The sequence below is a fragment of the Podarcis raffonei genome, chromosome 8, assembly GCF_027172205.1.
Source record: "Podarcis raffonei isolate rPodRaf1 chromosome 8, rPodRaf1.pri, whole genome shotgun sequence".
NCBI classification, from domain to species: domain Eukaryota; kingdom Metazoa; phylum Chordata; class Lepidosauria; order Squamata; family Lacertidae; genus Podarcis; species Podarcis raffonei.
This window is the reverse complement of record NC_070609.1, coordinates 67433691-67453545: the sequence shown is the minus strand read 5'-3', so window position 1 is coordinate 67453545 and position 19855 is coordinate 67433691. Positions and strand designations below refer to the sequence as shown.

Below are 19855 nucleotides of genomic sequence, written 5' to 3'. Positions count from 1 at the left end.
GTACACTGCTTCTTTATCAGCTATGAAGGTCTCCCCAGATATCTCATAGACACAGGTTTACCATCTCCAGAGAGAAGGTGGCCTTGAATGGGAATGATAAGGGCGTTTGCCTTTATGAGAACTTTGGCGATCTGTGAGTGGGTTGAGTGAAATCATAGAATTGTAGGGTTGAAAGTAGCCTCCAATTACCAGTAGTTCAACTCTCTGCAATGTAGGAATCATAGATAAATAATTCCTGACAGAGGGCCACCCAACCTCCAATGAAGTAGAGTCCACTCCATTCCAAGAGCCAAGCAGCTCATACCAAAAGGAAGTCCTTCCTAATGTCTACTCAGAATCTGCTTTCTTGTAAATTGAAATAAGCATTGTGGACCTAATTCTAAGATTTGTTCTGTCCTCTGGAATAGGCACATGGGGTGTTTGCAGCTGAGGCTGTCATGGAACTGAAGCTATCATCCCATGTTGGAAGCATCATTCTATGGCAGGCATAGGCAAACATGGCCCTCCAGATTTTTTGGGACTACAACTCCCATCATCCCTAGCTAACAGGACCAGTGGTCAGGGATGGTGGGAGTTGTAGTCCCAAAACATCTGGAGGGCCAAGTTTGCCTATGCCTATTCTATAGCTGGTCAGTTGGGTGCTTGCAGCCCTGGAAGGACAGCTTCAGTTGCACGACAGCTTCAGGGTCTGACTTCCCCATAAGCCATGACAGCTTCCTTCACTCCTGTTTGTGGGTTTGGCTTTCCCTGCCTCCCTGGCCATGTTGGGATGTCACCTCAAATGACCTCCAGAGCTCTATCTCCTTCAGCTGTTCCATGTCTGCTTTGCCTCCTGTGATCCAAACAGGAATGATTCTACCCGCGGATTTGCCTGCGTCAATGCCCACCAGGGAAAAGGCGTCATCTGCCTTGATTATCAGGTGCGGTTCACCTGTCCTGATTCCTTCTGTGGTGAGTAACAAAGACCCCCCCTCCCCGGCTCAATCATACAAGAAAGCAGAGCTGATTGAAAAGGCTTTGCATTGGGGATAAGGTGGTGGGGTGTCTTGCTTTGCAGGGAGCAGTCCTCTATTTGAATAAAAAAGTCATAGAATTGTATAGTGGGAAGGGTCCACCCTTCACCTAGGTTGGATCTAGACACATCAAAGAAGCGATCCAGTTAAATGTGTTGTAAACTTCATACAGTGAAGTTCCATTGGCAAAAAATGGGACTCCACAGCGCCATTTGATGTCATAGTGCTTTAACACATATAAAGCTATGCATATAAAGTCGCTGAGTCCCTAGTCCAGTGATGGCAAACTTTTTAGAGACCGAGTGTCCAAACTGCAACCCAAAACCCACTTATTTATCGCAAAGTGCCAACGTGGCAATTTAACCTATATCTCTCTTTTTTTTCTGTGTGTTTCACGTTTCTTCACGTTGTAATAAATAATCCTTCATAAAAGTTACGGCATTACATTCTTCATTAAATTATCTTTCCATTGACATATAACTTTATGGTGTAACTCAGTACTTTTTTTTCTTAAAAAAATGTATAGGGTTACTCTCATTTTGACTCAAGAAAATCACCACCGGGGAAAAATAAATACAGTTCAAATTGGGGAAAATAAATACAGTGAATTTCTTCTCCTGTTAGATTCACAAAATGTTTAGGGGTATGCGTCCCCCTGCATCCCCAAAGAAAAAAAACACTAGTATTACTCCAAAACAAAGTGGTGTTATGAGCCTTCAAACCTCGGAAATACATTTTTTATTTTTTTAGAAGGTTCCACAATTTTGGCCACTAGTGTACACTGGAGGGCTGTACTAAGAGCCACCCTCTCCCTGTTTTTAATATGAGATAATAATGATTGTCTGTGTGCGCACAAACAAATAAATATAAATAAATAAATAAACCCAGCCAGATGGGTGGGGTATAAATAATATATTATTATTATTATTATTATTATTATTATTATTATTATTATTTGCCATTTCTTTGGCTACCGTTTGATCACAGCCTCCACGGAATGAATTTCTCTTTTCTTTTTTTTAAAAAAGATTTTTTATTAATTTACATCAAAAAACAAAAAACATATTAGTTTCACATCAAATTTTTCACAACTTATTCCTTTTCAGGACTTCCTTCAGCTTTTCCGTAAATCATCCATAGTTATTATTTAAATTACGCATTTCTTAGTTTTATATTGACATTATATTTTTCTTTCTATTCCCTTTAGACAATATTTCTTAATTTTTCACAGTGCTTCTTTAAATCCCATTAGCGTTATCTGTCCCTCACATATATTCCAGATATTCCACAAATTTCCCCCAGTCCTCGATGAACTTTTGGTCTCTTAAGTATCTGATCTTTCCTGTCAATTTGTCCAGCTCCGCATAGTCTAACAGCTTCATTCTCCATTCTTCCACAGTCGGTATTTCCTGTTGTTTCCATTTCTGGGCCAGGGAATGAATTTCTCTTTTGGCTTCCGTGGGAAAGTGCAGTGAACATGTAAACCCAGGAGCCCCTACTTAGGTTGCCGTCTTTATATGCTTACTGGCCTGGGAGTTAAGCCCTGCTGCACTCAAGGCAGCTTACTCCTGAGACTGGCGGGAGGCCCTGGTGCATCAAAAGTCAATGCCTGCTCAGCCCCTCGCTTGCTAGCCAGGTCCTGGTGCCACAGGCTTTGGATGGCACAAGCCCTCCTCTCCTCCTTCTCCCTCACCCCAGGCATGGAAGCTATGGCCCTGCTGGGGCAATGGTGTGCATGCCCACAGAGAGGGTTCTGCGCCCTCTCTGGCACGCATGCTATAGTTTCGCCACAACTGCCCTAGTCCAACCCCTACAATGCAGAAATCACAACTAAAGACTCTCTGACAGATAGCCATCCCAATTTCGCTTTAAGAACTTCCAATGAAGCAGAGTCCGCCACCTTCCAAGGTGGTCCATTCCACTGTCGAACAGCTATTACCGTCAGAAAGTTCTTCCTAGGTAAAGGTGAAGGGACCTCTGACCATTAGGACCAGTCATGACCGACTCTGGGGTTGCGGCGCTCATCTCGCTTTATTGGCCGAGGGAGCCGGCGTACAGCTTCCGGGTCATGTGGCCAGCATGTCTAAGCCACTTCTGGCGAACCAGAGCAGCACGGAAACGCTGTTTACCTTCCCGCCGGAGTGGTACCTATTGATCTACTTGCACTTTGATGTGCTTTCGAACTGCTAGGTTGGCAGGAGCTCAGCCCATTGACGGGAGCTCAGCCCATTGCGGGGATTCGAACCGCCGACCTTCTGATCGGCAAGTCCTAGGCTCTGTGGTTTAACCCACAGCGCCACCCGCGTCCCTAATGTCACCTAAATTACATATATGTTTCCAGCAGGAAAAGGCCAGCCTGGGGTGGAATCCACATCTGCTGTGACTGCTGCACCTGTACTAGCAACACAGGAAACGAACCAGTTCCCCACTCAAGGTAAGGAATGGAGGTGTGCGCAGCTGAAGAACTAGAAAACGTGGAAACCTTAAGCCACACAGTTCCTTGTATACATAAATATTATTACATTATTACATCCCACACACATTTATATTTCACGGAGCTGTGACCTTCATTGGGGGAGAAAATTTTCAGCCAAGGAAATGCTTTCGAGACGCCATTCTGCACTTCCTGTACTGCAGAGTTGAGGAAAGGCAGTGGGAAAGGCCGATGGGAAACATAGAATCATATGCAGAGTCCAACCCCCCTGCTAAATTGACATACAAATTGTGGAACAAGGACAACTGTGACTTTAAGGAAGAATGGGAGCTTTTTACAAATTATCTAAAAAGACAACAAAATGAACTGGACTCCTTGGCGGGTTTTGAATAAACATACACATATGCAGAGTGGGAAGATGCCAAATGTTCATCTAGTCCAACCCCCCTGCACTGCAGGAATAATCCAGCTTCAATCCCAGCTTTTCTATGGATTGTTCCAATTCAGCAGTAATCGGGGGGGGGGGGGTCCAAGGGAAAGCGACAGAGCTAACAGGGTAGATAGTCAAAACAAAAACAAAAATTTCTTTCCAGTAGCACCTTAAAGACCAACTAAGTTAGTTCTTGGTATGAGCTTTCGTGTGCATGCACACTTCTTCAGATACACTGAAACACTGAAACAGGGTAGATAGATAAGGTAAGGATATGTATAATTTCATAACATGCAGAGAATAATATGTACTGAGAAATCAGAGAGAGGAGCTGAGGGAAGTCTGGGGGGGGGAGGGTTCGAAAAGGTGGTGGGAAAAGGGTGGGAAATAATGAGTATGATATGCTTTGATAATTTGTTATGTTAAAATTGTTAATAAAAACATTTTTTTTAAAGGAAAGAAATGGGAAAATCAGAATAGATACCTCCCTGATGCTGAAGCCTTTTCTTTTAGTAACACCTCAACACCGAGGGCTCATCTACACTTCCCTTTGTCCCATAATCTCTTCTCTTCGTTCTGCGATTTCAAGGCACAGGGTCCCAGAGGTTTTCCTTTCGCTCTGTCGCTTTCCCTTGGAAACCCCACCCCCACCCCCGCCAAGGAGTCCAGTTCATTTTGTTGTCTTTTTAGATAATTTGTAAAAAGCTCCCATTCTTCCTTAAAGTCACAGTTGTCCTTGTTCCACAATTTGTATGTCAATTTAGCCAGCTCTGCGTAACTCATCCATTTTTCTTGCCAATGTTCTTTCGTTGAGAGATCTTCCCATTTCTTTCCAAGCTCTCTCTTCTCAGAAGTAATGGCGCCAATCACTTTCCCAACAGGCCAGGATCAGTCTGGGCTGACGCCTGCAGCTAGCACACCTGTTGACTCTCTGCCTGTGCAGACAACGACAGCTAATACCCCCATTGACACTGTGCCAGTCCAAACGACTCCCCAAAGCCCTGCACCAGGTAAAGAGCAAAATCCAAGTAAAAAATTCTAGCCATCAATTTTACATATCATTATCATTATTATTAACTGGACGCAAAGCTATCATGTCTGGATCTCAGGGGACAGCAATGCTCTTCATGCTGCATCTCTTTAATTTTGCGTCAATTAGGCTGTTTTCTGTTCATTTGCCCACCGTGCTGACATGCAACTATGCTGACACATAGGCCTGTGTTTCTCAAAAGTTCAGTTCATTTGGACCTCTGTGGGTGGCGCTGTGGGTTAAACCACAGAACCTAGGACTTGCCGATCAGAAGGTCGGTGGTTCGAATCCCCACAACGGGGTGAGCTCCCGTTGCTCGGTCCCTGCTCCTGCCAACCTAGCAGTTCTAAAGCACGTCAAAGTGCAAGTAGATAAATAGGTACCGCTCTGGCGGGAAGGTAAACGGCATTTCCGTGCGCTGCTCTGGTTCGCCAGAAGTGGCTTAGTCATGCTGGCCACATGACCTGGAAGCTGTACGCCGGCTACCTCAGCCAATAAAGCAAGATGAGCGCCGCAACCCCAGAGTCGGCCATGACTGGAAATAATGGTCAGGGGTCCTTTTACCTTTACCTTTACATGCTCTGAAAACATTGGTGTCCATGGGTTTACTTTTATTGCAACCATAAGCAGAGAAGAATATGGGGCTGGAAGGTTTGCAACAATTTCTAATACTCTACTCTCTTGGTTTCTTCTCCCTTAGTTTGCAAGACAAAATGGTTAAACAGGGACAATCCCAGTGCAACTGGGGACTATGAGCTGATATACTACCTCAAAAAGGACTATCCAAAAGCCATTTGCAACAAGCCAATTGCTATCGAGGTCCAAACTGTGGATGGAATCCCAGCTTCTCAGACAGGACAGATATTTTCCAGGTGAGAATTCCTCTCTGACTTGGGAAGACGGAGATGGTGGCTATAGGTTGCATCCAGTGTTAATTCCAATCTGTTGAATTAATGAGCATGACTAAAATAGGTCCATTAATTTCATCAGCTCCTCTCTAAGTAGAACTTAATTGGATAGAACTGTATAATTTTGTTTTGTTTTGCATTTAAGACCAGGGTGGAATCTACACACATTTTTTAAAAAACGCTGTGAAAATGCTTTTTTAAAAAAATCTAGTGTTGCATTTGTATATTGCACTTTACAACACATTTAAAACGTTTTATTTGCAGCTGTACAGCTGAGTCCCAGGACTGGGATGATGAATCGGGTGGCTTAACTCTGAGAGGCACAATGCTCTTTCAGAGTTAGAGAATGGTTGTTCCTGAAATGACCCTCACAGGAATTTGAACGGTGTACTCATGCCATCAGTTTCAATGTATGGCTATTTTGGCAATCTGCCTTATTTCACCTACAAATGATTTTTTACAAAATGGGAGGAAATTTGAGAAAGTCACCCTAAACAAATAACAGCAGCAATTAGAAAAAACAGAATCAAAGAATTGTGGCGTTGGAAGGGACAACTAGTTCAACCCCTGCAATACAGGAATTGAAACTAAAGAATCCCTGACAGATGGCCATCCAACCTCTGTTTAAAAACTTCCAAGGAGAGTCCACTACCTTCCAATGGAGTCCATTTCACTGTTAAACAGCTCTTGCCGTCAGAAAGTTTGTCAGCCCTTGTAAAGGCGCAATAAGTTGACAGGCAGTTCCTGCAAACCCCACTTTGCCACGACTTTTCCTGTCCTGCACCTGCTACCATCTGTGGCATCAGGTGTGGGGCAGGTGACTATAGCTTAGCAAAAACAGCCTTGTGGGCCAAACAGAGAGGGTTGCCAGGTCTAGTTGCGCCTGTTGGCTGAAGGTTCCCAACTTCTGATGTAAGCAGGAAAACAATCTGTGCAGTCCACTGGAGTTCAACCAGCTTTTGCCACCTATACTGGAAATCAGGAACTGGCCACTCTCTCAAATTTGGGTACTGTTTCCCCCTATACCTGTCCCCCATACTCTGCCTTGTGTTGTTGAGCAGGAATGATGCAGTCAATGGGTTCGCTTGCATCAATGCCCAGCAAGGAAAAAGGGGTGTCTGCCACGACTATAAGGTCCGGTTTACCTGCCCAGACTCTTTCTGTTCAGGTGAGTGTCCATATCACATCCAGTTCTTATATGGAGCAGCCAGGGGAAATGGGTCGTGCAAAGGCTTCCCCTCTTCCAAGCTAACAGTGAACTACCCAATATCACATGTCATGTGCCCAGTATTCACCATGCCAACTCTCTTTCCTGTGACTTGGCTGGATATGTCTGAAATGCTTGTCATCTGAATTTCTCCCCAGATTGGGGACTTTTTGAACTCTTAGTCTTATTTCTGCAGGGGGAGCCTGAGAATCCGCCATTGTTATGTATAGTTTTTTAATTTCCAAATTTCACACACACCGTGGGCTGCTGGAGAAAGGGGAGCAATGTGATTCAGTTTGCATTTAAAGGCTAATCCACACTTTCTGAGGCAATACGCGAACTGATACACAGCCATCCTTTGACATTTGCACTTCACTTCTCTGAATTGTGCTTTTTGGTTCTCCAGTCAAGTAATGTATGCAAAAATGCACCCACGAAGGAAAAATGTGCATAAAAATGGGTATTATAGCGAAAATTATATACAAAAAATGTATGGAAGTGCTTTGCAAAAATGCGTTAGGAAAAAATTGTACTAAAATGTTGGTGAATTTTCATGAGGATTTTTTATGATTATTGCTATCTGATGAGGAAATGCAGAGATCTGAATTTAAGGCTGGGAAAATGAGGAAATGAGAGAAACTGAAATTGGCAGATTCATCTATCTCCGTTTGCTGCATCTTCACATTCTTTCAGGTCTCTCTTCCAACACTACTGACATACATGGATTAAACATTGTCAAAAAAAGGGGGGTGCAATTGTATGTATGATTGCAAAAGGATTCATGTGTGGTGTTTTACCAGTGCTTTGTGCCTGTGTGTATGCTGAGAAAAATGGCAAAAAAAGCAAAGTTGATCTAATTGTGCATACAGTTGGTGTCGTCCTCATTCTTTGCTTTATCAAGTTGCTGATGTACCATTAAAACACTGCAGAAAATTAATCCTGAAGCAATTGTACATACAACCACAGCAGAGTTCCTTTGTTTCAGTGTTTTATCTATGCAAATATGTCAATAAATGAAAAGATTCTCTGACCGTTATGCTTGTTTAATGAATTACCAATACACGGGGAAGTTGGGCTTTAGAGATATGGGGAGGAAGGAAGTGAATCAGTCCAGATTTTCATGCTGGATTTCTGTTTCCTCTCCTTAAGGAAATGCCCAAAAAGGTGTGAAGGAGGAATCCCCATGAGCAGTCAGCTGCAGTCTTCAGTTTCTACCCATCTCTGGAAGAAGGTGGCGTCTTCTCATTCATCCTTCTTGCTGCCGGCCTATGGCTCATACTTAATGCAATAAAGTCTCAAACGCAACCCCCAACCTTGATGCGGTGTCTAATTCTCTTCACAATTACTGTGCAACTGCTCAAAAAGCTTTGAATTTAACAGTTTACAGAAACAACGGTGATGGAGCTGGCATTATGTCATGTGAAAACAATGGAAAGGGTCACAGTTCAATGGCAGAGCATTTGTTCTATATGCAGAATGTCTCTGGTTCAATCCCCGGCATATCCAGGTAGGGCTGGTAAAGATTCCTACCTGAACCCTGGAGAACTGCTGCCAGTCTAAGATAAATGGGCACATGACCTGGCTTGGTATAAGGCAGCTTCCTATTTAAACCAGCCCTTTATTTAGAACCATTAGGTCTAGCATCTTACTTCATATTTGGAAGACGGACCAGAAGACATGTTTTGCATGCAGAAGGTCCCAGGGACACCAGAGAGGACCTGTAGCCGAAAGCTTATTTGGAGTTGTTTGCAATTATTTTTGAAACAAATGAATATAGCTTGTTAAAAATAAGAAGAATTAACGAAGCATCTGTACTAGTAATTGTTTTTTTTCTGGTTGTAGGCAACACACTTGAAGCATTCAGCTTAAAGGAAGGTTGTGGACTAATACAACCTTCCCTAACCTAGAGCTCTCTGAGTGTTCTCAGACTCTCTAACTCTCATGCACCCTGACCATTGGCCATGCTGGCTGTGGTTGATAGAAGTCCAAAGATATTTGGAGGGCTGCAAGCTCCCCATCCCTGATTTAACAGATCAGGTTGGGGAAGGTTGGACTGACATCAGTTAAACGTGGTACGTGACCACTCTTAAAATGCCCAGCAATATATGATGGAAGGCTAAAGGTTCACTACCCATTCTGCAGTGGAACAGAGGTTTTTAGGTGGTTCGGAACCCAATGAACACACAAATGGGGTGTAGGCTAAAGATGTTATTGCACAGCCCAAAGAAAACCACAAAGCACTGCAATTAGTTTACATCCCTCAGATTGCTGTGAACCCTATCAGCAGTGGTCATGAGTCCTGAAGGTGGAGCTTGGCTGGTACACAGCGCTCTCGGTGGATAGCCTTTCATAGACATTCCACCAGAAGAGGTTTTCTCAGGGCTTGTACACTGTTCTGTATAATGTAGTTTCTGGGAGAACACACCAGCTACCCACCAAACTGAAAGACACCTGGGCAGGCAGCCAAAACAGTCAACTTCTAAGTGTAGGATCAGCAGAAGCCTATCTTAAATATTAAGATTCCCACATGGTGACATAAAATCTGTGAGAAACCACTATTTCACGGAATAACAGGATAGGAACAAAAGTAACCATTCAAAGCCTTTCTAGACACGAAAGGAACATTGCTGCACACCTCAAAACAGCAACGATTTCCTGCAATATCCCAATATACCATCCCTGACTTAATGGATCAGGTTGGGAACGGCTGAACTAATATCATTCTCATGTGGGGAGTGGCGAACCTCCTGCAATCACTCTTAAAATGTTTACCCTAGTTATTCTGACTCTGGGTGAAAACAGTCTTTATGGGCTGAGGGAGGGAAACATTTAGGGTGACAGTAGGAGGTGCCTGTCAGGAGCTCGTCCTACACTCGAGTAGGACCCTGGCAGAGACACATGCCCGACTTCTAACAGTACCTCAGAGCCAGATGGACGGATTGATAAGGTGGAGGCCGGGCTATCAGGAAACTAGTGGTCTGGAAATGTAACAACCAGCTGCTCAGATCAGGAGAAGGCAGAAGCTTTTTCCCCATCAGGGTGTTCGCTCAATGTTAGTGGACTCCCTTTCCCAACAACCCTTCCTTCCAGAATTCCTCTTTCCCTGTTTGCCCACCTTTCACTTACCTGCATGCCCTTTTACTTAAAACCAGAGATGACCCTTGGCTGTTGGCTTCCTCCTCTTCCTCTGTCTAACATTTGCCTTTGTAGAACTCGGCAGGGAAGAGGCTGGAGAAATTCTAGAATTAGTTGCCTCTGTCTATCATCGGCTCTGGCGCCACCTGCTGTTGGCTCCCTGCCTTCCACCCTAGAGGTTCCAATGGGCACAAACCACCATGGCCCTAGACCCAGTGTCTACTTGGAGGCTGGATTGCCCACCAGCCAACAGGACATACGCGCTCTCTCTCCCTCTCTGCACCCAATGGACAACATGCACAGTTGATGTCACAATAGCTGCACTTCAGAGTGTCCCTGGCAGGCCTTCATCAACAACAGGCACTCACCTTGAGCAAGAGGCCCTAGAGATGGCATGGGGCCGCAACAGTGACTTGAAGAGCAGGCCCTTTTAAGGAGGTGAGGTGAGAGGGGCATATGCAGGTGGGCAGCATCTTCTGCCATTGATGGTGCTGTCCTTTGGGTGAAAACTTCACAAGCTCCTTAACACTGTGGTCACTCTTCCCTGGGGTAGAATCAGTAATTCAGAGCTTCACAAACACACACTCCTCCCTTCATGCAAACCATTCATGTTACCACAACTGAATGAAATGTTGCAGCCAAGCAGATAACCTGAAGAAGAGGGGCCAGTGAGGGATGTAGCACAGGAAGCCTCGGCTGGAATCCAGTTTGAAAATGAATCCAGAAATCAGTTTCAGTCAATAGTGCCTGCTTGCTGCTCTAGCACCTTTGCAGCAAGTCTCATTTTTGCTCAAAAATCTTGGGGAAATGTTCCCCATGTTATAAGCTAATTTCACTCTGAACTCTCTTTAATGCTGGCCATCAGGGATAGAGGAAATTCTTGTTCTGTACACATTTTAGGCAAGCTGGCTAAATTTGTCATTCTGAGGCAAGTACATGGAACTAAACACAGCTGTCATTCAAACTGCTGTTCAGTTAAAAAGAAAATCCATCAAAACCTGTATTTTTTTTATAAGGAGATGTATAACCCCCCCCCAAAAGCCCCACATTTTTAGGGGTATTGCATATGAAAATATGCATTGTAGTGGGAAAACATAAACAGCTGTGCATTTTAGGGAGGAAATGTGTATTAAAAATTGCAATACATAGAATTTAAACATTATTTTGAAATATATCTTTTTAAGAAGAAGATCTTCACAGAATGAGATTAAGTGCACTTAATTTTGAAATCATGCTGAAATGCCATGGAATGGAAAGAGACTGATCTATCCATCCCTATTTGTCACTACAGAACAGACAATCTGAGAAGGTGGCAGATTCCACTTCACTGGAGGTTTTCAAGCAGAGGTTGAATGGCCACCTGTCAGGAATTCTTCTGTTGTGATTCCTGCATTGCAAGAAGTTGGAGTAGATGACCTTTGGGGTCCCTTACAACTCTATAATTCTAAGATTCTATACAACTGTATAACTCATCTCTCTCTCTCTCACGACAGCTTCCCCTTCCCCTTCTCCTCTCATCTACTTCCTTCATCCTGCTTGTCATGAGTTCCAGTCATAAAAGGGAGCAGCCAGAAACCTTCAAACCAAGACCTCTCGGCTTAACACAAGGTAACCCCCCAAGACTTCTTATGCCAAAGAACTGGGGCCATCTTATCAAATGACCAGCTGTTGTCTCCCTGACCTCCTCCCCTCTCCCTGACTCCAGGTCTAGCAGAGATGTATGAGGAAGAGCTGCTCTATGATGCCACCCTCATAGCCGATGGACAAAGATTCCCTTGCCACAGGTAGGCCTTGATTTTTCTGAGCAACGTGAAGGCTGCCCAGAACTCATTGTTTGAATGTAAAGGTTGCGCAAAGAGCATCTCAGGTTCATCTGCCTTTAAAAATAAAAATAAAAAAAATCATATAGGTGAGGGCAGGGAACATTTTTTCAACCTTAAGGTCATATTCCATTCTCAGCAATGTCAAGGGGTGGGAGTCAGGAGTAGGTCAGTAATAATTCACACGGTGTCAGGAAGTTAACTCTTGATTCAGAGAAACCAAACAGCTCAAGCCTAGTGAACACAACTCTTCCTGGTAGCTAATGCTTCAAGGCAAATCACTTGCCAGGACTGAAGGTCCCCACTGTTCCACAGCTCTCTAAGTCTCCTCCTCCATTGGTTCCTTCTCAAGCAATTTGAGGTCTTGCATGTCTTTGCTCCACCCTCTTCATACCCCTTTGGGTTCTGAGAGACGGGAGGGAAGCTGGTCACAGCAAGAGGGAGAGATAGCCTGGCTTCATCCCCAGCCTGACTCATCTCTGCCTCTTGGCCCCTTCTCCTCTCCAGCCTTTAATTCTACCTCTGCTTCTGGACTGCTGTCTTCCACAGTCTCCTCCCACTCACTAAACCATTCCCTCTTCAGCTCCCAACACCTCCTCCTCTCATTGTGCTCCCTCTTCTCCCTCTGACCACTCATCATCATTCCACCACCACTCCCCCGGCTCTGAGCTTTCTTCCCTTGAGGTTCCTCAGTTGGTGCCTCCTACCAGTCCTCTGCATCCAGCCAGTCCATGGCAGGCAACCTTCCAAGGGTTTGAACTTGGCCTCCAGCAATTGCAGTTCTCGCTTTCCTTCTCTGCAGAGCGCTGCTAGCAGCTATTAGCCCCTACTTTCGGGACATTTTCATCAATACCTGGAACGAACCTGGTGGGAAAGAAGTTCTGCTTCAAGAGGTGGCTCCATTCGTCGTCGAAAACATTCTGAAATATATCTACACAGAGGACATAACACTCACCCCTGAACTGGCGCCGCACCTCTTTGCTGGGGCCAACCGCTTACAGATCATACCGCTGCAGAACCTCTGCTGTAGGTAAGTCACTGTATCTTTCTTCTCTACTGACACCATGACTGTGCATGCAGTTCCACAATCTGACAGGTGCAATGTACATCACACCGTGAGCATGCAAATTCCAATGGATGGCTTTAAAAGAGATAAATTTGTGGAGGATCAGGTTATCCCGATGGTTATGTTCTACTTCCACTATTGGAAGCAGCATACTTCTGCATGCCAGAGTGCTCTTCCCCTCAAGTCCTGCTTTATGGACATCTGGTTGCCCACTGTGAAAACAGGAGGGTGGCCTAGAGGGACCATTGGTCTGACCCAGCAGGACTCTTCTTATGCTTGTAGTGCATAATATCTTATCAGGATTCTTTTAGCCCAGGAATGGAGAACCTGTAGTGCTACTGGACCACCAGATCCCATCATTCCCATCAATGGTCAAGGATGATGGGAACTGGAGTCCAGCATCATTTGAAGCAAGGTCCTTCAACCTTGGAGCTTCAGAACTACAACTCCCAACATCCCTGACCATTGACTATGCTGGCTGGGGATGATGGAAGTTGTAGTTCAAAAAACGTTTAGGGACTCAAGGCTGAAGAATAAAGTAAGGTCACAAGTTAGTCACACCTACTTTAGCTAAATTTGGAATGAGGAGTGAGGGATAATGAAGAACTGCTGCAAAGAGACAGCTTTGAAATCTGCTGTTGCTGTCTCATGGAACGTTGAATATGGACACAAATGGAGAATCTAAAAATGTCTACAAAATTCTGGTGTGTTTTTTTATGGTTATAAGAGTTATATCCATAGAGAAATCCAAAGGAGTCTCCAACCAGTTTTTGCTGCAATTTAGAGAGTCTTTGTCAAGGCCCTTGGACTATGGATACAACTATGGGATTGCTTCATCCAACACAGCTTCCCAGTATTTGTTACATGGCCAAAGGATCTTCAGAACTAATGTAAAATCATGAGACAGCGGGTTGCCATATTAGCATGCATTTTCCCATACGCAAATTCCTGCTGGATCATCCAGTCCACCCGGATCTCAGAGTGGCCATCCACATGTCTAGATAGGAAACTCATTCTTCCCAGTTGTGATTCCCAGAAGCTGGAATTCAGAGGCATACTGGCTCCAACAGGGGAGGTAGAACAACAGAACCATCATGGAGGGTAGCCATTGGTAGCCTTATGAATTTGTCTAATCCTCTTTCAAAGCCTTCCAATTGGGTGGCCATTTGGCGGTCCTGAGGCTAACCACTAGGTTTCACGGTAGGAGCCATGCAAATTCCTCTGCACCACAGGCCTTCCTGTTCCTTCTTTCGCCTTCCAGGTTCCTTGGGAAAAATCTCTCTGTGCAGAACTGCTTTGAGATGTATTCTTTGGCAAGGACGCACAAGAGTCCTGCCCTCCTCCATGTGGTCATACACTTCCTCACCAGAAAATTCAGCCAGGTCTGCGAGCATGAGAGTTTCCACCAGCTGGACCTCAGCACACTCATCACCCTGATATCCTCCTGCAACCTTGAAGTGGCTTCAGAGTTCAAGGTCTATCGGGCTGTGCGACTCTGGGTGCAAGGGCAATCCAGCAAGCATGGCCCTTTGCTAGGAGACCTGATGCGCCATGTCCGCTTCCCGCTCTTCAGTCCAGAGGAGCAAGTCGAACTACAGAGGGACTTGGAGAAGTGGAAGGACCTCAGGCTCGAGTGGAAGGTGCTGGATGGCAAGGAGAGGTTTCGTCACATCAAGGGCCTCCGGCAGGGCATGTACAAGCCACACATCCTGTGCATTGACACCCAGATGTGCGAGTACCAGGAGCTAGAGAGTGAAGAGGCCCACATGGGCTGCTATGACCCACAGACCGAACTGTGGGAGAAGCTTCCCGGCCTGCAGTCCTTGACGCATGCGTGTTGTGCCACAGCTGGTGAGAAGATCTATGTCTCTGGAGGCATCTGTAAGAACTCTTACTCCACCGCCGTCTATGAGTTCAGCTCTTTCAGAAACCAGTGGCTGCAGCTTGCACCCATGACTGTGCCCAGGGCTGCACATGGCTTCCTGTTCCACAACCAGAAGCTCTATGCCATGGGGGGATGGTGTCAGTTCCAAAGCTTCCTCAACTTGGCTGAGGCTTTTGACCTCGCGACAGGGACGTGGGCTACGATCGCAAAGCTCCCGTTTGCACTGAGCCACCCGGCCTCCAGCATCTTCCAGAACAAGCTGTACCTCCTTGGCGGCGCGACAGGAGTTTCTGGCCAGTGGCTGTTCCACAAAGGCTTCCTGATCTACGAGACCAGCTCCAACACATGGACTCAGGTGCCTCTGTCCACGGGTTTCTTTGCTGCAGGAGCTGTGGCTGGGGACAGGGGGATCTATGTGATTGGGGGATTCATCGAGAAGAAAATGCGGGACTGGGTTGAAGGGCTCCTCATCCCAGAGAACCGCCACAGCTCTCGCAAGTGCTTCTTGGTCAACGAGACTGGCAAAATTAGTGGCAACATTGGTATGCCCAAACTGCCGCGTGGGGTTGCCAACGCAGGAGTAGTCTCCTGCGGGAAGCGGATCTACGTGTTGGGTGGGGAAGACTTAAACCAGCGCTACAAGATGATTTACTACTGGGAGCCTGGAGAACCCCGCTGGCGCCGGTGCACAACAGAGATCCCTACCACCCGCGAGGGCATCAGCAGTTTTGGATGTGTGACCATGATGAGGCCCATCCCACACATCCGCCAGCTTTTCCAGGTCACCGCCCTTGTCATTGTGTCTGCAGCCAGCAAATAGCCATCCCCCTGGTGGTCCTGAATGAACTTTCAAGTTAGCAGAAACCAGGCAGACACATGCAAATAAATCATAGCAAAATTATGGATAGTCACCTACTGACTCGCTGCGAGACTTGGTCTGCAATGCTGTGAACAGCAGAACGCTTCTTATTGTTATCAATATAATTAATATTATTTTCTATTAGTCATGTCCATTGCTTTCAGAGTAAGACTTAGTTCTGTTTGCCCTTTTCTGAGTTCTTTTTCCAGCTCTCCAATATTCTTTTTGAGGTGAGGTGATCAGAACGGTGCACCGTATTCCTAGTGTGGTTGCACCATAGATTCGTGTAGCAGTGTTATGACATTGACAGCTGTCAGGATGCTGTCAGTGGCTCCTGGCTGGTTGCCCAGGAAAGCATAAAGACAAGGAAACTTTTCTTACCGTTCTTTTTTATTTCAATATTACAGAGAGACGCTATAGAACCCAGCCTCTTTGATAATGGCGTCCCAAGTGAATCTCCAGCCCCTGTCTCTCCCACTTCCTCATTCATCATCATCATCATCATCATCATCATCATCTCCTCTACGGGTGCTGCTATTTGCCCTCTGTCTTTGAACTCTTTGCTCTCCTACTTTTAAGGCTTGCCAGGTTCTGGGAGATGGCAGGTCCAGAATGCTTTCTAATGACAACATGTCAGCTGGGTGTTGCTCTGGCTCTCACATTATTTCCCAACTTTCCCCCTCATCTGCCTTTGGGCTGTTACTTACTGTATTTTTCGCTCTATAAGACGCACCAGACCATAAGACGCACCTAGTTTTTGGAGGAGGAAAACAAGAAAAAAATTATTCTGAATTCCAGAAGCCAGAACAGCAAGAGGGATCGCTGTGCAGCAGTCCCTCTTGCTGTTCTGGCTTCAGCGAAAGCAACACAAAGCCTCTTCAGGGCAGCAGGAGGAACGTCCCCCCTGCCCTGAAGAAGCTTCGTGTGGCTATTCCAGAAGCCAGAACAGCAAGAGGGATCGCTGCGCAGCAATCCCTCTTGCTGTTCTGGCTTCTGGGATAGCTGCGCAGCCTACATTCGCTCCATAAGGCACACACACATTTCCCCTTACTTTTTAGGAGGGAAAAGGTGCTTCTTATAGAGCGAAAAATACGGTACCACAAAACCCAGTCGTAAATCTATACAGTGGTACCTTGGGTTAAGAACTTAATTTGTTCTGGAGGTCCGTTCTTAACCTGAAACTGTTCTTAACCTGAGGTACCACTTTATCAAATGGGGCCTCCCGCTGCTGTCATGCCCCCATTGCGCAATTTCTGTTCTCATCCTGAAGCAAAGTTCTTAACCTGAGGTACTATTTCTGGGTTAGCGGAGTCTGTAACCTGAAGCGTCTGTAACCTGAAGCATCTGTAACCTGAGGTACCACTGTACTGTCTTCCTCTTCCCTGGAAGGGTCAGGATGGGGAGGCAGCCTCCACCATTCCTCCTTCTCTGCCCAGTCCCTGGCAACAGTTTTATTTCCAGTCCTTGTCCTTGTGATCCCTTGTGTGAAATTTACCTTTTTTCCCCCACAGCTGCTGCAGTTGATATCTTTGTTGACCTATCTGTTACAACCTTGTTCCTGGTTAGTCAGCTCCAGTTCAGACCCCATGAGTGTGTGAGATCAGGACACCCACACATGCCCATCACTTCACACCTGCTTATTTGAATCGCACCTGCCATTTTACTTGCCCATTCACCCAGTTTGGAGGAGTTTGGAGCAAACTTGGCTACTTCGCTGCTCACCCAAATTCTAGGACATTTAAGAAGCTTACCTCTTTGTTGTGACACACACGCACTCAGTCTAAGCAAGAGTAATTAAAATCAACTATTACTACAGTATGAATCCTCTTTTGGATGCTCGCTTGGTCTCATTTTCCAGCTCAAGATCACCTGGGCATTTTGGTCAGGAGAGTGGATCATACAACCCCAGTACTGAATTGTCATTTACAACAATCCTCTGAAGGAGTCTACCCTTTTGGGGATCGTAAGCACTAGAAATGTCCTATTAGATGTAAAGAGAGGACCCCCCCCCCCATCTCCAGGATGCCCTTCTCCATCCTTGAGAGCCAGTGTGGTGTAGTGGTTAAGAGCAGTAGACTCGTAATCTGGTGAACCAGGTTCGCTTCCCCGCTCCTCCACATGCAGCTGCTGGGTGACCTTGGGCCAGTCACACTTCTCTGAAGTCTCTCAGCCCCACTCACCTCACAGAGTGTTTGTTGTGGGGGAGGAAGGGAAAGGAGAATGTTAGCCGCTTTGAGACTCCTTTGGGTAGTGATAAAGCGGGATATCAAATCCAAACTCTTCTTCTTCTTCTTCCTTCCCAGAGATAACCATGTTGTTTCCATTCTGCCAGGTTTCTATTATGTCCAGACCAAGCATTTCTGCTCATCTCTCCTGGAATCGTACCTGATAGCTAGGGTGGGGAACATTTTTTCAGCCTGAGGGACCCATTCCCTTTCAGGCCACATTCTGAGGGCCACATGCCAGAAGTGGGCAGGGCCATAGGTAAAAGTGGGCGGAGCAATGGCAGTGAATTATACCTTTGCACAGTAGGCTGGCTTCTATATACACTCACACAGCCCTCACTATCCTGGTAATGAGAACAGCATCACCATGAGTTCTAAGACATATTCCTACTAGGAAAAACATTCAAGGAGGGTGTGAAGCAGGACTGGTGAGGGGAGTGGCCTGGGGAAAGCTTGTGTGACTGGAGAGGGGTTGTGATCTGGAGAGAGTCACAAGCGCCAGGCAAAGGAGAGGAGGAGGAGGAGGAGGAGGAGGAGGAGGAGGAGGAGGAGGAGGAGGATTTGCTATCCCGCTTTATCACTACCCGAAGGAGTCTCAAAGTGGCTAACATTCTCCTTTCCCTTCTTCCCCCACAACAAACACTCTGTGAGGTGAGTGGGGCTGAGAGACCTCAAAGAAGTGTGACTAGCCCAAGGTCACCCAGCAGCTGCATGTGGAGGAGCGGAGACGTGAACTCGGTTCACCAGATTACGAGACTACTGCTCTTAACCACTACACCACACTGGCTCTAGAGGCCTAGAGGGGTACACATGGCCTCTTGGTAGGGTTGCCACCCATCCTGTATGATACCAGATTGTCCCTTATTTCAATGTAAAATGCTATGCTATGTATTGATTCAATACAGGACACAGTTTGTCCTGTATTTCCCCTATTTCTGTGTGTGCACATCCTCTCTCCCTCCCTCCCCGCCTCTTGTTTTTTTCCTTTCCTTTTTTCTCCTCACCCCCTCTCCTTATCCCACCTCCAAGGAGGAGCAAACCCGGGCAAGGCTTTCATGTTGTCCCTTCCAGTCCCCTACACCTTTGGCATGGGTTAAGGCACTTATCCAAAGAGCTGCAGCCTGGAAGTGTTGGGCCGCATCCCTCCAGTGGTGCAGCATGGGGGTGGGCATAGGGGCTGTTATGTACTGAGTTGAATAGGATCCAAACTGCAGCAGTCTGATTGGTCCTAGAACAATAGGATCCAAAAGGCAGCAGTCTGATTGGTCCTAGAACAATAGGATTCAGAATGCAGCAGTCTGATTGGTCCTAGAACAATGCAGCAGTATGATTGGTTGGCAGGAACTACCCAATCATGCTCCAGATAGAAGTGAATCCACAACCTGATTGGCTTACAGTAGAATTCCGGAATTAGCCAATCATGTGCAGCCCATTGTGTAAATAATGTATATAAAGCAGATACTTTGAGGGGACATTCATTCATTCCTCCTCACCACTATGAGCTGAATAAAGAGCATGAAATCACTTCGCGACTCTGAGTATATTTCACTGGCGACGAAGGTGGGATCCCGCTGAGCTGACTGCCACACACAGCACCGCAGCACCGCCACCTGCCGCACCGCTGCCTCGCACCGTGTATCCAGGCTTCAGCTCCGGGACACAAGGAACTCAGAATGGCAACCGACAACAGCTTCTCACCATTCAACCCAGCATCTGGAGACTGGGAAGCGTACGCCTCCCGTTTCACCTTCCTCCTAGAAGCCAAAGGGGTCACCGACGAAGAAGACGCCAAGAAGAGGGCAATATTCTTCAGCGTCTGCGGAGAGGAGACGTTTGAAATCGC

The 19855-nt window shown here is 46.1% G+C and overlaps 2 protein-coding genes across 6 annotated transcripts in view; both read left to right on the top strand.

Annotated features, from left to right (window-relative positions):
• Nucleotides 1-8334, top strand: part of LOC128419640 (mucin-5AC-like) — a 30572-nt gene extending 22238 nt beyond the window's left edge. For 3 of the 4 annotated variants that reach the window (XM_053400570.1, XM_053400573.1, XM_053400572.1), the window contains 6 exons: nt 848-951; nt 3355-3447; nt 4759-4887; nt 5608-5779; nt 6877-6983; nt 8172-8334. In XM_053400570.1, coding sequence (XP_053256545.1) covers nt 848-951; nt 3355-3447; nt 4759-4887; nt 5608-5779; nt 6877-6983; nt 8172-8209 — 643 coding nt within the window. In that variant the 3' untranslated portion in view covers nt 8210-8334. The remainder of the gene's footprint in view (nt 1-847; nt 952-3354; nt 3448-4758; nt 4888-5607; nt 5780-6876; nt 6984-8171) is intronic. The other variant, XM_053400571.1, reaches the window with a different exon arrangement.
• A 2151-nt stretch (nt 8335-10485) lies between these two features.
• Nucleotides 10486-15924, top strand: LOC128419641 (kelch-like protein 2). Of its 2 annotated transcripts, none has more exons than XM_053400575.1 (5): nt 10486-10595; nt 11651-11765; nt 11863-11941; nt 12780-13007; nt 14305-15924. In XM_053400575.1, exons 2-5 carry the CDS (start codon nt 11699-11701, stop codon nt 15746-15748), a joined length of 1818 nt encoding a protein of 605 aa, XP_053256550.1. In that variant the 5' UTR covers nt 10486-10595; nt 11651-11698; the 3' UTR covers nt 15749-15924. The 2 variants fall into 2 exon arrangements, with proteins under 2 accessions (XP_053256550.1, XP_053256551.1); XM_053400576.1 differs by having other exon boundaries at nt 10486-10600.
• Nucleotides 15925-19855: the final 3931 nt, after the last annotated feature.